We start from the raw sequence: 13,203 nt of genomic DNA, 5'->3' as shown, positions 1-13,203 counted from the left end.
TACCTACCGCCTTGGCAGAACAAAGAAACCTTTCTTGTGCCAACTGCAGGGAAGGGTCATAACTCAGTGGCAGATGACATGATTTGCATGCTGAAGGTCCCAGGTTCAAATTCAGGTTTCTCCAGATATGGCTGGAGAAGGCCTATGTGTCAAATCCTGAATAACTGCTACCAATCAGTGTAGGTTATACTGAGCTAGAGGAACGAATGGCCTGCTTTGGTCCTACATTCCCCCAAATGGTCTGATCCCCCTTGCCCTTCCAAACAGCCCCATATAGTGAATTTTTAAAGGTTTTATTGGTTTGTTTGTTTTTTAATTTTATTGTCTTCTATCGCTGGAAGCCACCCAAAGCAGCCGGGGCAACCTAGTCGGATGGGTGGCATATAAATATTAAAATTATTATTATTATAAACATGCAACAACAAGTCAAAAAAAGGAAAGGAAAGAAAACACGGGGCTTGTAAGATACCCAGCAAGGCTGAAATTCATTTTTTAAAAATAAAATATTTAATTTGTTAAAAAATAGTGTACATATTCACATGTAAGAAACACACACGTATAAAAAGTTTCTAGTGATGAAAGGCAAGCCAATTAATTCGATGTCAAAACATGTGGTTGATGCCATTTCTGCACCATATATTGTTTCCGCACAAACAGCTGTCAACGCTCCCCTTTCCCAGCTCATGCGTCTGTGTCACAAATACACATGCACACTTCAAAACGTATCTGCCCCTGACGAATCTGCACTGCCATGGACAGAACTGAAGCTTTGGTCGTCTATACTGGCAGATGGTAGAATCGTAGACATCTTTGCTGGCGCAGGCAGGAAACTTAAATCAGGTGCCGTTTCTCCCCCTGAAACAGAGAGAAGATTTAGTCGTTTCCAAGCTGAGCCATGCGAACAAATGCAAGATGTGCTAAAGCTGCCGTCTGATTTCATCATCTTCGTATGTAAAAACGCCATGAGGCCCTGCGCATGCTGTTTGGATCATGCAGCATCAGCACATGGGAAGACATCGCCAGAAGATTTTATGCAGGCAGCTGCATTGTTGACTCAGATTTTCCTGGGTGTGTTCTCTGACATCTGTTAGCCACCCACACTGCTAGTAACCCGGACAAACACTAAACAGGAGAGGGGCTAGTTTCTTTCCAAATCCAAAAATAGGAGAAGAAATGTTAAGTTATTCAAACCGGACTGTATGAGGATTATAAGCATCCATGACTATAATCGCTAAAGACCACTCAATCCCCTTAACTCTGCCCATCTCTCTAGTGGGGCCACTTCAAATTGCGGTTTGCAAGTTTGTTTGGGAGGGTAAGTGAAAACCATCGTTTGCCTAGTCTGATGTACTCAGAGAACTTGCAATTTCCATGAACACAGAAGAGACAGAGAACGCACAAGTGAGTCTTGGGCACACATGTGTGAGATGGTCCAGGAAATGGCAGCTTCTTATGTTTCTATGATATGATTCCTGTTCTCTGCACATCCGTGTGGCAACCGTCAATTGACACCCATGTGCTCTGGAACTCTCTTGCCTGTTGATGTGAAAAGAGTACAGCGATGATGTCTGGTTACAATCCGGTTACATCTGTTTTAAAAATTGTTTTAAAAATTTCATTGTGCATCTTTTAAGATGTCATCAAGAGCTTCTAAGCATTTTTTATTGTACATTTTAAAATCATGAATGTGTTTGCTGCCCTGGGCCCCTTTGGGAGGAAGGACAGGATATGAATTTAGTAAACATTTTAGAGAATCATATATAGTCTTTGGACTTCTTTCCCGACTGCTAACTTGCTCAAAGCATAGACTCCCCCCATTCCACTGGATCGAGATGCACAGCAGCCTTGAATGTCCACCACATCTGACTTTCATAAGGCAGCCCCCTCAGCCACAAGCTCAACTAACCTCACCTGAAACTGAAATCCACAGCAGGCAGCTATTGTTATATGAAGAAACCAGGACTGGCTGAGCATCTTGCCCACCCAAGGTGCAACAAACCAAAAGGAAGTATCAGTTGAGAGCGCCGGGGCCCAGAGTCATTAGAAGTACGAAACCCAAGTCTCTAGCGCAGTTTGCATTACTACTGAGGCATGCTACATTAATAATCTTGCTTCTTTCACTGACACGCATAGCAACTAACATTTTCCCCTCAACCCTAGAGGGATAATATTTACCAACTCTTCCCCTGCTTAATTATCTACTGTGGCTATGCAACGGCAGCTCAGATTCATATAGTCTGTTCTGTATTGCGCTTCGGAGACTACTAATTAGCAAATCAGCCCTGGCATTGAAGCCGCAGACAAGCAACGGGTATGAGTTTCTAAAGCAGGGGTAGGCAACCTAAGGCCCGGGGGCTGGATGCGGCCCAATCGCCTTCTAAATCCAGCCTGCGGAAGGTCCAGGAATCAGCTTGTTTTTACATGAGTAGAATGTGTGTTTTTATTTAAAATGCATCTCTGGGTTATTTGTGGGGCACATGAATTTGTTCATATTTTTTTTCCAAAATATAGTCCAGCCCACCACATGGTCTGAGGGACAGTGGACTGGCCCACGGCTGAAAAAGGTTGCTGACCCGTTCTAAAGTGATCAGCAACAGGCCACTTGGCTCTTCCTGCTCCCAGGGTCTCTTCGCCACCAGGCCAGCCCAAGTTTCTGACCTAGCACAGGGAGTCCGAGTTTATTTAGCATGACGGACAGCGAAGTGAAGCGAACCTTGCCTCTGCACTTTGGTAAGGCCTCTCAAGGAAGGCAGTGAGGTCAACTATCGAAGCTGCTCTTGCTCAAGATGCTAAGAAGCCAGACATTTCAGGTGCTCAGCACAGCCATGGATAAGAATATGGGCTTCTGCGGTCTCTTGGAAAACAGCAGAGGCGTGGAGGCAGAGCGTGCCTGTCTCTCCATGGCAATGATATAACATCCTATAAATATAGCAAACAAGAGTCACATGCCATGAAAGGCCGGACTCAATTAAAAGCTTCTTACACTTCCTCTGAAAGATGCTGGGGTGCACACCCTGGCAGGCCACGCAACTCCCAGGAGAAAAGGAATAGACACTCAAACTTTATTAAAAAGAAAAGTCAATGGGCTCTTCTTGGACCAACCATGTGGAAAGTCACAGATCTCAAGGAAAACAGCATTTCACAAGGAGAGTATTTGGAGATCTTGCTGCGAAGCTCCTTTCCAGCTGGCCTGCTTCCTCCTTTCTCAGTTGCGTCTTTCCAGAATGAGAGGGTCTCCAACCCTTTAGAGCCTTTCTTTGCAGAAAAGTGGTTTGGTGTCCTGCTTCTTTCGAGCTGTGCTGTTCCTTTTATTTTAAGGTTGAATGAGAACTGCTGGCTGCCGTTGCAAAGGAAAGGAAAATCCGGGCCTCGTGATGCACAAGCAGCTGCCTGACTTGCAAAAACTGTTTTCAAAAGCGATGCTTCCAGAAGCACTAATGCGCTACATGTATGCCTAACAGCATTTTCCCAGCGGACCTAAAAGCTGTGGATCTAATGGCTGTTCACAAAAGATAAAGACTGAAGACTGCTGAAAATGCTCACTTGGCTGCAAGTGAAAACAACATAGAATGAAAGGGATCTAACAACAGTCTTAAAATGCTACAAACCACCATGTATTAAACCAGGGGTCAGCAAACTTTTTCAGCAGGGGGCCGGTCCACTGTCCCTCAGACCTTGTGGGGGGGGGCAGACTATATTGGGGGGGGGGACGAATTCCTATGCCCCACAAATAACCCAGAGATGCATCTTAAAATAAAAGCACACATTCCACTCATGTAAAAACACGTTGATTCCTGGACCGTCCGCAGGCCAGATTGAGAAGGCGATTGGGCCGGATCCGGCCCCCGGGCCTTAGTTTGCCTACCCATGTATTAAACTTATTAATTTCACCATGTTTCACACGAGCGTTTTTTGGATTATATTCTGGAGAACCCTGGGTTTCTTCTGAAGTATATAAGAAGAGAGACCTCAGGGCCATAGTGCATTGCAGCTCAATGTCCTTTCATTGTGTGACAGCAGTGGAAGGGGACTGAAACAAAAGAGCCCATGCCACATTGCCATTATATCAGGAAATGCAGAATCTTATGCTCTCAGCTCACACAGACCAACAAAGAGAGCGGCTCAACAGGCCTGGCTAGCATGAAGCAAATTTGCCCCAGAATCTTCTGTGGTCAGTAGACAGGAATGTCTTCGTGGCAGACAGAAAAGTGGAATTTGAAAGGGTCCCCTGTCACAGATTGGCCGAATGCAGAGGAATGGTGGGCGGCACCAGCTGAGGAACCCCCAGGGGAAGAAGGCTCAGAGCTCATTGCTGGTGGGATGAAACTGAGTGGGCAGCGGGAGAGGAGGGAGAAGCCTGGGAGGAGGTGTTGGAAGCTGAAAAGAGGTAACAGGGTTTAGTGAGCAGGAAGAGACTGTGGCAGAGAGAAGTCTGGAGGCTGGAGAGGAGGGGGCCACAAGGCAGAGAGGAGGCAGGTGGCTGAAGAAGCCAGGGGGGTCTCCCTATCTTGCTGTGACCAGCTCTTCCTCCATCGGGGTTATTAGTCACGGAAAGCCTTATCTTCCAGGTTTCTTCCCCGTTTCTTCCATGTTTAGGAAAGTTTTTAGTATTTAATGCTGTATTGTTTTTAACACTTGACTGGGAGCCGCCCAGAGTGGCTGGGGAAACTCAGCCAGATGGGCGGGGTATAAATAACAAATGATTATTATTATTATTATTCTGAAGGCTGCTATAGTAGTTTTCTGGGCAGAATAAGCAAGGTAAAGTAGGAAGCAAATAGGAGTGCCTCCTCTGAGGGATGGAGAATCAGCAGACGGGTTAGAAACGTGTGGGGTCCAAGAAATATAGATCTGAACCAACGCCATGACTGGCAATTCCACATTTGCAATAGGAGTTTGTATTCATGAGAGGCAGCTTGGCTTCCAGTTTAAATTACTGCTGCATGATCCTGTAATTGCTTCAAGCATCCCGGTTCAACACACACACACAGCAAATGCACGGGGAATATAGGCAACTCCAAGGTTCAAACTGCCTACTTCTGACTTCTCTAAGAGAAACTGCCGCCATATTTGCAGTCAGGGAATGAATGATCCCCCAAGGTCATCGTTAATCTTTATAACAACAACTTTCCCCTGTAGTCACAGTGCCAAAGCGCCAAATGTGAAGGTTGGTCAAGAGATGCACTCAAGGGACGTTCAGGCTCTCTAGGAATCTCCATGGAAGTTGAGATGCCACAGTCGCAAGGCAGCTAGCCACACATGCCCGTGTGCCCACAACTGCAGAACCAGGAAAGGCAGCTTGGCAAAAATAATAATACCCTGGGCATGGGGAAAGGAACAGCTCCCCAAGGAAGTTAGTAAAACTGCTGGAGCAATTGGCACTTCTGTTTTACATTTTCTTAAGTTTAAAAAAACAAAACAAAATTCAACCAGCGTTATTAGCAACATGGCATCAGTGCACACGGCTTTGCTAAACAGAAGAGGATGGCTCCCTGACCTGAGCAGCTTACAGTCTCAGAAGAGGCACTGGGAAGGCAACAGGGGAGGCGGAGGAAAAACATTTGATTGTCCCATGGCTTGCTTACTGCAGGGCATTTGAATGAGGGGCCTGTGCCAAAGCAAACAGTATTTTTTGAGGAGGAGCTTGAAGTAAGAGAAGGGGCACCTTGCAAGTGTTGGGTAAGGTGGCACTGTGGTCTAAACCACCGAGCCTCTTGGGCTTGCCAATCGGAAGGTCGGCAGTTTGAATCCCCGTGATGCGGTGAGCTCCCTTTGTTCTGTCCCAGCTCCTGCCAAACTAGGAGTCTGAAAGCATGCCAGTGCAAGTAGATAAATAGGTACCCCTGCAGCAGGAAGGTAAATAGCAGTCACAGTGTCCCGTTGCGCCAGAAGCAGTTTAGTCCTGCTGGCCACATGACCCGGAAAGCTGTCTGTGGACAAATGCTGGCTCCCTCGGCCTGAAAGCGAGATGAGCACCACATCCCATAGTCGCCTTTGACTGGACTTAACCGTCCAAGGGCCCTTTACCTTTAACTTTTTACCTTAAGGCAGTTTGAATCATAAGGGGCAGCAAGGGAGAAAAAATCTCTGGGTGGTGGTTGAACTGGAGCAGCCAAAGATGTTAACAGGACAAATAAAGGGGAGGGGCCAAGCAACAGAGGTTAAGGTCCAGGCTGGGTGCGGCATGTGGCCCTCAGAAGGCTGCCCATTTGGGAATTTGACCCTTGGACTGACAAAAGTCCCCCTCCCGGCATAGTTGAACACTCTAACCAATGCAGCACACAGCTTCTTGAAATTAACTCACGTATTCCTGCCAGACCAAACCATGTTTGCCGCAGGAGATACCTTTTCATTACTCATTTTTGCTTGATGACTATGGCCTGGGCTAACGTAAAACGGAGAAACTGGGTGACCTTCAGGTTTCATCCAGCCCTTCATATCTAACGCTTAATGGAAATTATCCCTGTGTCCAACACTGCACTCTCCCTTGAAGGTCACTGGACCAGTGACTCCAGTTCTCCCAGAGTGGGTACAAGATCGTTCTCTAAAACCACAGCAGAATTTACATGCAGGACCGAGACACGTTCATGATAATGTGAAGAGTTTAATGGTGTGAAAAGGTCCGCACCTCAGCTGCTTTTGCAGCAGTCTGTGGAGAGGCAGTCTACTGGGCTGAGTGCCAGCACTTCCAAAATTACTCGCAAGCATCTGGGACAGTACTGGAGAGAGGGAGCCGTCAATAAGCAAAAGGTTTCCCATTCTCCTTCACGGATCATGCCTCACTGTGCTGCAGCAGAGGAGGAGATTTCCTACAAACAGAAATGGGCTGAGAGGGATGGGCCTTTGTACAGATTGAATAGTTCCAAAGGAACAGGAGGCAGAGGGTAGGAATATAGACCTGATTCTTACAGTACACAGAAGAAGCAAAAAGCTGGCTGCTGTCATTTCCCCTACCCCAATTTTAGAACCTAGAGCTTTGCAGAATCCAGAGTTTTTAAAACCTAGAGTGAACCCACGAAGCCATTAAAATCATAAGGGAGCTGTTTCCAGAAGAACAGTGATGGGATAGAGACTTTGACCATCATCATGGGGTGGTTGGGCTCACCTGCGCTGCCCCATCTCCAGCCCAAGGAGCCTTCCGAATGGCATTCCTGCCACTGGCATCGTGGATACGTGTCTCTTAATGAACTGAATAGAGTGAAAGATTATGAGTCATGGGACAGAGACAGGCAGTGTGTTCATGAACTCGGTTGGGTTTGGTTTATTTTTTGGTTGCTATTTTGTTAATGTTGTTGCTACTGTTTTACAGATGATAAAACACTGATCTGTTAACCATATAATATGGCTTTTGTTGTAACAGTTCCGTTCAGCTTATTTTTTAGTTGTTTTGTTGATGGTGTTTTTTGGATTGTTTTACTGGTGATTTGTTCATTGCCCCTATATGATTTGTGCTGTATTTGTGCTGTAACTTATTGTTATTTGTTTTTTTGTAAGCCTCTTTGGGATTCATTTGAATTAAAAGCGGCACAGAAATATAACAAATCAAATCAGTCAAAATTAACCTGTTTTCCTGCTGCAGTGCTTTTCAAGATTTCTGCCTTTGGCATGCCTTTCCATTTTGACAAGCTGGCTGAAGGATCTATGCTTGATAACCACGGGACATCTGTTCTGGACAGACTTGTTGGGTTTTAGTCTCACTCCGTGACCCGTGAGAAAGCTCCAAAGCAGAAGATCAGCAGTGGTGGACAAATTTGCCTTCTGGTGCCAGGTTCACTGAGGAAGTCTTGAGAGCTACCATGGGTCTCTGAGTCCCTTTCAAATACAGGCCATAACCAACTGATGTGCATCATGCCGAACCTGGAAGTACTTTAATAATGTCAAAAACAACCCTCAAAGAGCCCAGGCACAAAAACAGCACCTAGCAATCCCACAAGCCTTTGCAAGTGCAATCCCAGGAGCCCTTGCACAGACCGCTGTGGCTCTGTGGAGAGTTGGTGTTTGAGCAAGGTGGTTTGGAGGGAGCGATTGTGGTGGAGTTTGGCAGCTGGTAAATGCTGCTGTTTTTTTTCCAAGGCTTTCCAGAGGTTGAGGGGGGGGGTTTGAAGGCTTTTCACTGACGTGGGCATTGCCTCGGAACGTAACCCCTGCCTAAGTGGGGAGCTGACTGTACAATCTGGAAGCCGCTGCCAACGTCGTTTCACTGCTAAGCACAAGTTAATGGAGACAACAAAAATGACTTCAATGTCTTCTTTCAGGACACTTTCCAAAGATGCTTCCTTTCTGTTTGCTTTTTAAAATAACAATAGTGATGTGTTTGCATTGTTTCCCCATCCAGTTTTTCTTGTTGTTGTTTGGGGGGGGGGGAAACACTGACCCCCCAAATTCCGGGAAAATCCATTTTCAGTTATTGTTTATTCTGCACTTCTCACACCCCTCCCCTGGCTTTAGATATGAAGCTTTAATCTTTTGTTACAAATATTTGTAGCTTATATTCAACTTAACGTTTTATACAAAAATGCTATATAAGGGAAGGCTATGAAGAGGGGAAGAAACCGAAACATAAGCAGATGATTACACTGGGATAAACTGTTTTTATTTTAGTGAAAGGAGATAGCACTGTTGCTATCACTTATTGCCTGGGCTTGGGTCAAAACTATGCAAACAAGGAAAAGTGTTTTCGCTTTAATCTCATCTCTTTCATCTGCAGCCCAACCCAGGCTGACTAGGAAAGTGGCCTAGATTTTTAACAGAAACTTCTGGGACTGGAAGAAGTGCAGCCAAGTTAAGCATTAAGTCTGCTTCCTTCTCGCTCACACACCCTAATATCTGCACTGAGCTAATACACAGATTAAGAGCATCCCTCGAATTACTGTTTTGTTCTATCTGTTTTATAAATGTATCTACCACCCTAAAGCCAGGGCCTCTGAGGGCGGCTTACAAAATATTAACACCGAACCAGCAAGTTAAACACAAAATAAAAAAATGCAATACTACAGAGTGTACAGGGAAACACACATTAGAAAACAAGAAAGAAAAATAGAACAAAAACCAGCTAGCTGGTACTCTTGCAGTCCTGCATTTGATGGGATGTGACCCAGTATTGGAAAGATATCAAAGGCTATGGCAGGTGAACCTTCCTGGGAAGCACATTCCACATTTGCTGAAATGTCCTAAGTCATTTAGGAGTGTTTTCTTTTAAAAGGTTTTCTTTTTAAAGGGTTTTTTCCCCAAGCAATCTGAGACTGCGCCTGCTTGACACTAACCTCTCCTCCGCCCTCTTCATGCCTCTTCTGATTCAGGGAGACAGGGGGAAGGGAGCTTGTCACAGTAGGAGGGGGAGACACCCATGACTCTTCACCAGCCCCTTCTGCCTCTTAGCCTCCCTCCTCTCCTGGCTTCTGCTTTTGATTCTGGACTTGTCTCTGCCACAGACTGCCCCCGCTCACTAAGCCCTGTTACCTCTTCAGATTCCGTCACCTCCCCTCCCTCCCAATCTTCTCTCTCTGACCACTTGTTGTCCTACCACCAATCCCTGGGTTCTGAGCCTTCTTTCCTTGCTGGTTTGCCAGCTGGTTCCTCCCATTATTCCTCTGTGTCCAACCAGTCCATGACATTAATTGCACTGAGAAACAGACCGTCAGCCAATGTAGATGCCCAAGGAGAGGACAACTGAATGTAAACCCCAAATACACAATGTAGGCAATGGCTCTGGGCAGTCAGGCAGAGGGAGTGAGTGCTGTGCTTCCCATCTGCAAACACATTCCCTAGTAGAAGCCGAAGAACAGCAGTGCACATTCCTGCTGTTCCACAGAGGCTTTTAGGTCCAGTTGTCTCATAAACCGTAAAGCATGTTGATGGCCCAGCACAATTCTGTTTCCTCTCTCCAGAGGTCTGGCAAGGCCAACAGATCAGGTGTCTTTATTACCATTTGAGCTACTAGAAAAATATGTCCGTAGCTAGAAAAGCATCCTAGCATCAAGGCAGTAAACACGTGAATTTCAAGGGTCCTGCTGGGGCCAAGTGCACCAGATGGCAGAGGTACACAACATAACAATAACCTGAGTAATTATTGTTATTTACTAAACTTATTTGTCGCTTTTTCTTACAGAAACTCAAGACGACTTACAACACAAGCCTTTTAACATTCCAGTTCGGTTCCAGCTGATTTTTTAAAAAAAAATTAAAGTGTTTCTAGACATGTGAGGATAAGCTTAAAAGGATGTGCACGATGGCTGGGAAAAACCACATTCAGGAGGGAAACAACTGGGGCTGCTTGGCTGTCCTGCTTGCGAGTATCAGCAGACGGATTTACTTGCAAGCTTTGTGTTATACTGGAGCAGAGGAAGCCCGCAAGAGAGAAGCTATTTTAGACAATCAGATCTGTTTCTGAAAGTGACAGCGATAAGAATCCTACACGCAACGGGTGCCAGGAGCAAACAAAATTAATGCAGCGTTGAGGAAACACCCCCCCCCCATTTTCACATCAGATGGCGTGCTGGCAACTGTAGCGCTGTGGCCTCACGCTGCTCTTCCAGCATTCCTCAAAGCTGTGCAAGAAAATGCATGCGTGAGAGACAGAGATCGCATCGCCATGTGCACACACACACACACACACACACTCAAGAGCAATGTCAGAGCCTTCGCCTTCTCAATCTGTCTCTACAGTGAGCACACACACATGCAATTATAATACACACGCGCACACACATATACATAAGGCACATCTCCTCTATGTTAAAAAGTACAGTAGGAGTAGTGGTAACTAACCACTGTTTACTAGAAAGCACATTGACTTCGTAATCATATCTGAATAATTGCCAGTGGCAATACCTACTTTTCCACATGTAGATGATGCCCCAGGGGAAAAGAGGATTGTCATATCACAGACCAGAGATCAGAAAGCCACACTAAGGCCAGCTGTGATTTCCAGGGCTTTAATAGGCCCAGCCCAGCCATTCAGAGAGGGCCTATGAACCTTGAGGACCAGACAGCCCTTTTACAATCTGGAAGCAGGGGCTGCCAGGGGTCCCAACTGTGCTGCATGTTAGAAGAAGAAAAATCCTCATGCAGAAAATGCATGAAGCAGCATAAAGTCAGGGTCTGCAAACAGCCCTTGAAGTTCCCTGAATACAAAAGCAACCTTGTGTCCATTGGCAATCCTAAAAGATAAATAAATCACAGTTTGAACAAGCAAATCCTCCTTGTATTGTTGCACGCCAACTATTATCTTGAACAATGCCACTGGAAGCAGTTCTAAGCAACATTAAAGGAGGTGCCTCTGGTTAATGTCACTGTGTGTGTTTTAGAAATTGCAGTTCTCTCAGATGCTTGCAAATTAAAAAGCAAAAACACAACCCTAGAAAGTTTTAGAAAGAAGAGATGGAACTGGGGGCTCACACTGCTGAATTGTGGGGTTCAGCAGTACGGTATTCTGTTCAGTGTACACACACACACACACACACACACACACACACCACCACCACCACCACCACCAATGGGAATAAGAGCCGGTTCAAGTTCTAAGTTGCCATTATTTGGCTAATAGCTTCAAGCTGCCAGGGCACAGCTGCATGGGTCCAGCCAGACAGGCTCTCACAGCAAGGCTTTGATAGCGTGGGGGCCCTTAAGTGTCAGGATATAGAAAAGGCAGCAGTTGTTGGCTGTGAAAACAGTCTGATGCAAACCAGATGGGGGCTCGCTTGACGGGCAACACAAAAGGAAAACAATCGGTTCATTCAACAAAAGTCAAGCTACTGCCCAAGAGAGTTAGCAGAGCACAACAGTCAACCAGAGTGGAAGCAAACAAGAAACGGTTGTGTGGTTAAGAGGGGAAATTGCTCCTCTTTTGTTTAGGCTGAGGAGTTTTTATTTCTAATTCTTACATTCATTAATTTCAGTCCAGATTAGCCCCCCGATCCCCCTTTCCTCCAAAGTGCTTCGAGTGTGTGTGTGTGTGTGTGTGTGTGTTGCTCATTCTGTTTCTGCCTTAAGGCACCTTAAGAAAACTGTAAAGCATATATTTATTTTACTTGGAATTTCCTCTTGGAAATTTCTAAATAAGGCGGACCTTCTTTTCCTCAAACACCTCCCAGAAGGTGTGGCCATCACTGCTTTGACAGTAAAAAAATGAGTTATCCACATAGCGACAACATTGGTGAACCCATTTTTATCTAACTGGGCTTTGTTGTGCTGGAAGTATTCCCTCTTTCAAGAAATGCTGTTCACACCAACTTGCCTACTGAGGAACTCCTGCAGCTGTGTGCCATGGCAACCCAGTGTGGTCCAGAGGATTCTGGGACATATTTTTAGAAGGTGCACACACAGCACATAGTCAGGTCTGCTGGACCTCACTGTGGCCCCTGCATCAGCTGAGAGTGCGAACTACAGCAGACACCCTTGTGTCTACTGGTCGGCAGTACGGAGGCAAGGGAAGATTTCAGGGAGTCTTCTTCATCATTACTGACCATCCAACTGAGAACCATGCATAAGATATCACAGACACCAGGGTTCACTCCCTATGCCACATACACAATGCAAACGTTTCAGGCACTCAGAACACCTTTAATGGTCCCTTCCCTTTGACTGATTAACATCCTGTACCCTTTAAAATGCATTTGTGGGAGAGGGGTTATTGCTTTATTTTTGTTCTTGTTTTTATTATGCATTTTGTGTTTTTATCTTGTATTTTCATGCTGTGAGTTCTATGGATGAAGGGTAGTATACTTTTTTTTGATTGTCCCATATTTGCCTGTCCCATCTCTCTGGTTCTTACCTTTTCAAATTATCATCACAGGATTAGCATGTCACACTAAACTGTGGTCTAGTGCAAGGGTGGGGAACCTTTGGTCCTCCGGATGTGGCTGATATAATTCTCTTCAATCCCAGCAAGCATGGCTAACCGCCAGGGATTATGGGAATCCAGCAACATTTGAGCAGCACCCTGCACCTGGCTTAGTGCAACATGCACGAGCCGCAGAAAGCCCAACACTGTGCGCTTCTCTGTTCCCTTTCCCCCTCCTGCGCAGCCGGGAGGAGGAGCTCAGAAGCTTTTGCTCTTACGACAAGCAGAGAACTAGAGAGTCAACACCTGAACCAGAGAGCCAGTGGTGGTTTAGTGGTTAAGAGCCTTGGACTAGGACCTGAGACAGCAGGGTTCGAATCCCCACTCAGCCATGAAGCTCGCTAGGTGACCTTGAAGACAGC

The 13,203-nt window shown here is 45.9% G+C and overlaps 1 protein-coding gene across 5 annotated transcripts in view; it reads right to left on the bottom strand.

Moving 5' to 3' along the window:
- Positions 1 to 610: 610 nt before the first annotated feature.
- KIAA0586 overlaps positions 611 to 13,203 on the bottom strand; it is a 79,055-nt gene continuing 66,462 nt past the window's right edge. For all 5 annotated transcript variants that reach the window (XM_079981877.1, XM_079981880.1, XM_079981879.1 and 2 more), the window contains exon 33: positions 611 to 855. In XM_079981877.1, coding sequence (XP_079838003.1) covers positions 716 to 855 — 140 coding nt within the window. In that variant the 3' untranslated portion in view covers positions 611 to 715. The remainder of the gene's footprint in view (positions 856 to 13,203) is intronic.

Source organism: Podarcis cretensis (genome assembly GCF_951804945.1).
Source record: "Podarcis cretensis genome assembly, chromosome: 1".
NCBI classification, from domain to species: Eukaryota; Metazoa; Chordata; class Lepidosauria; order Squamata; family Lacertidae; genus Podarcis; species Podarcis cretensis.
Note: the sequence above shows the minus strand (reverse complement) of the source record. Positions and strands in the feature narration are given on the sequence as shown.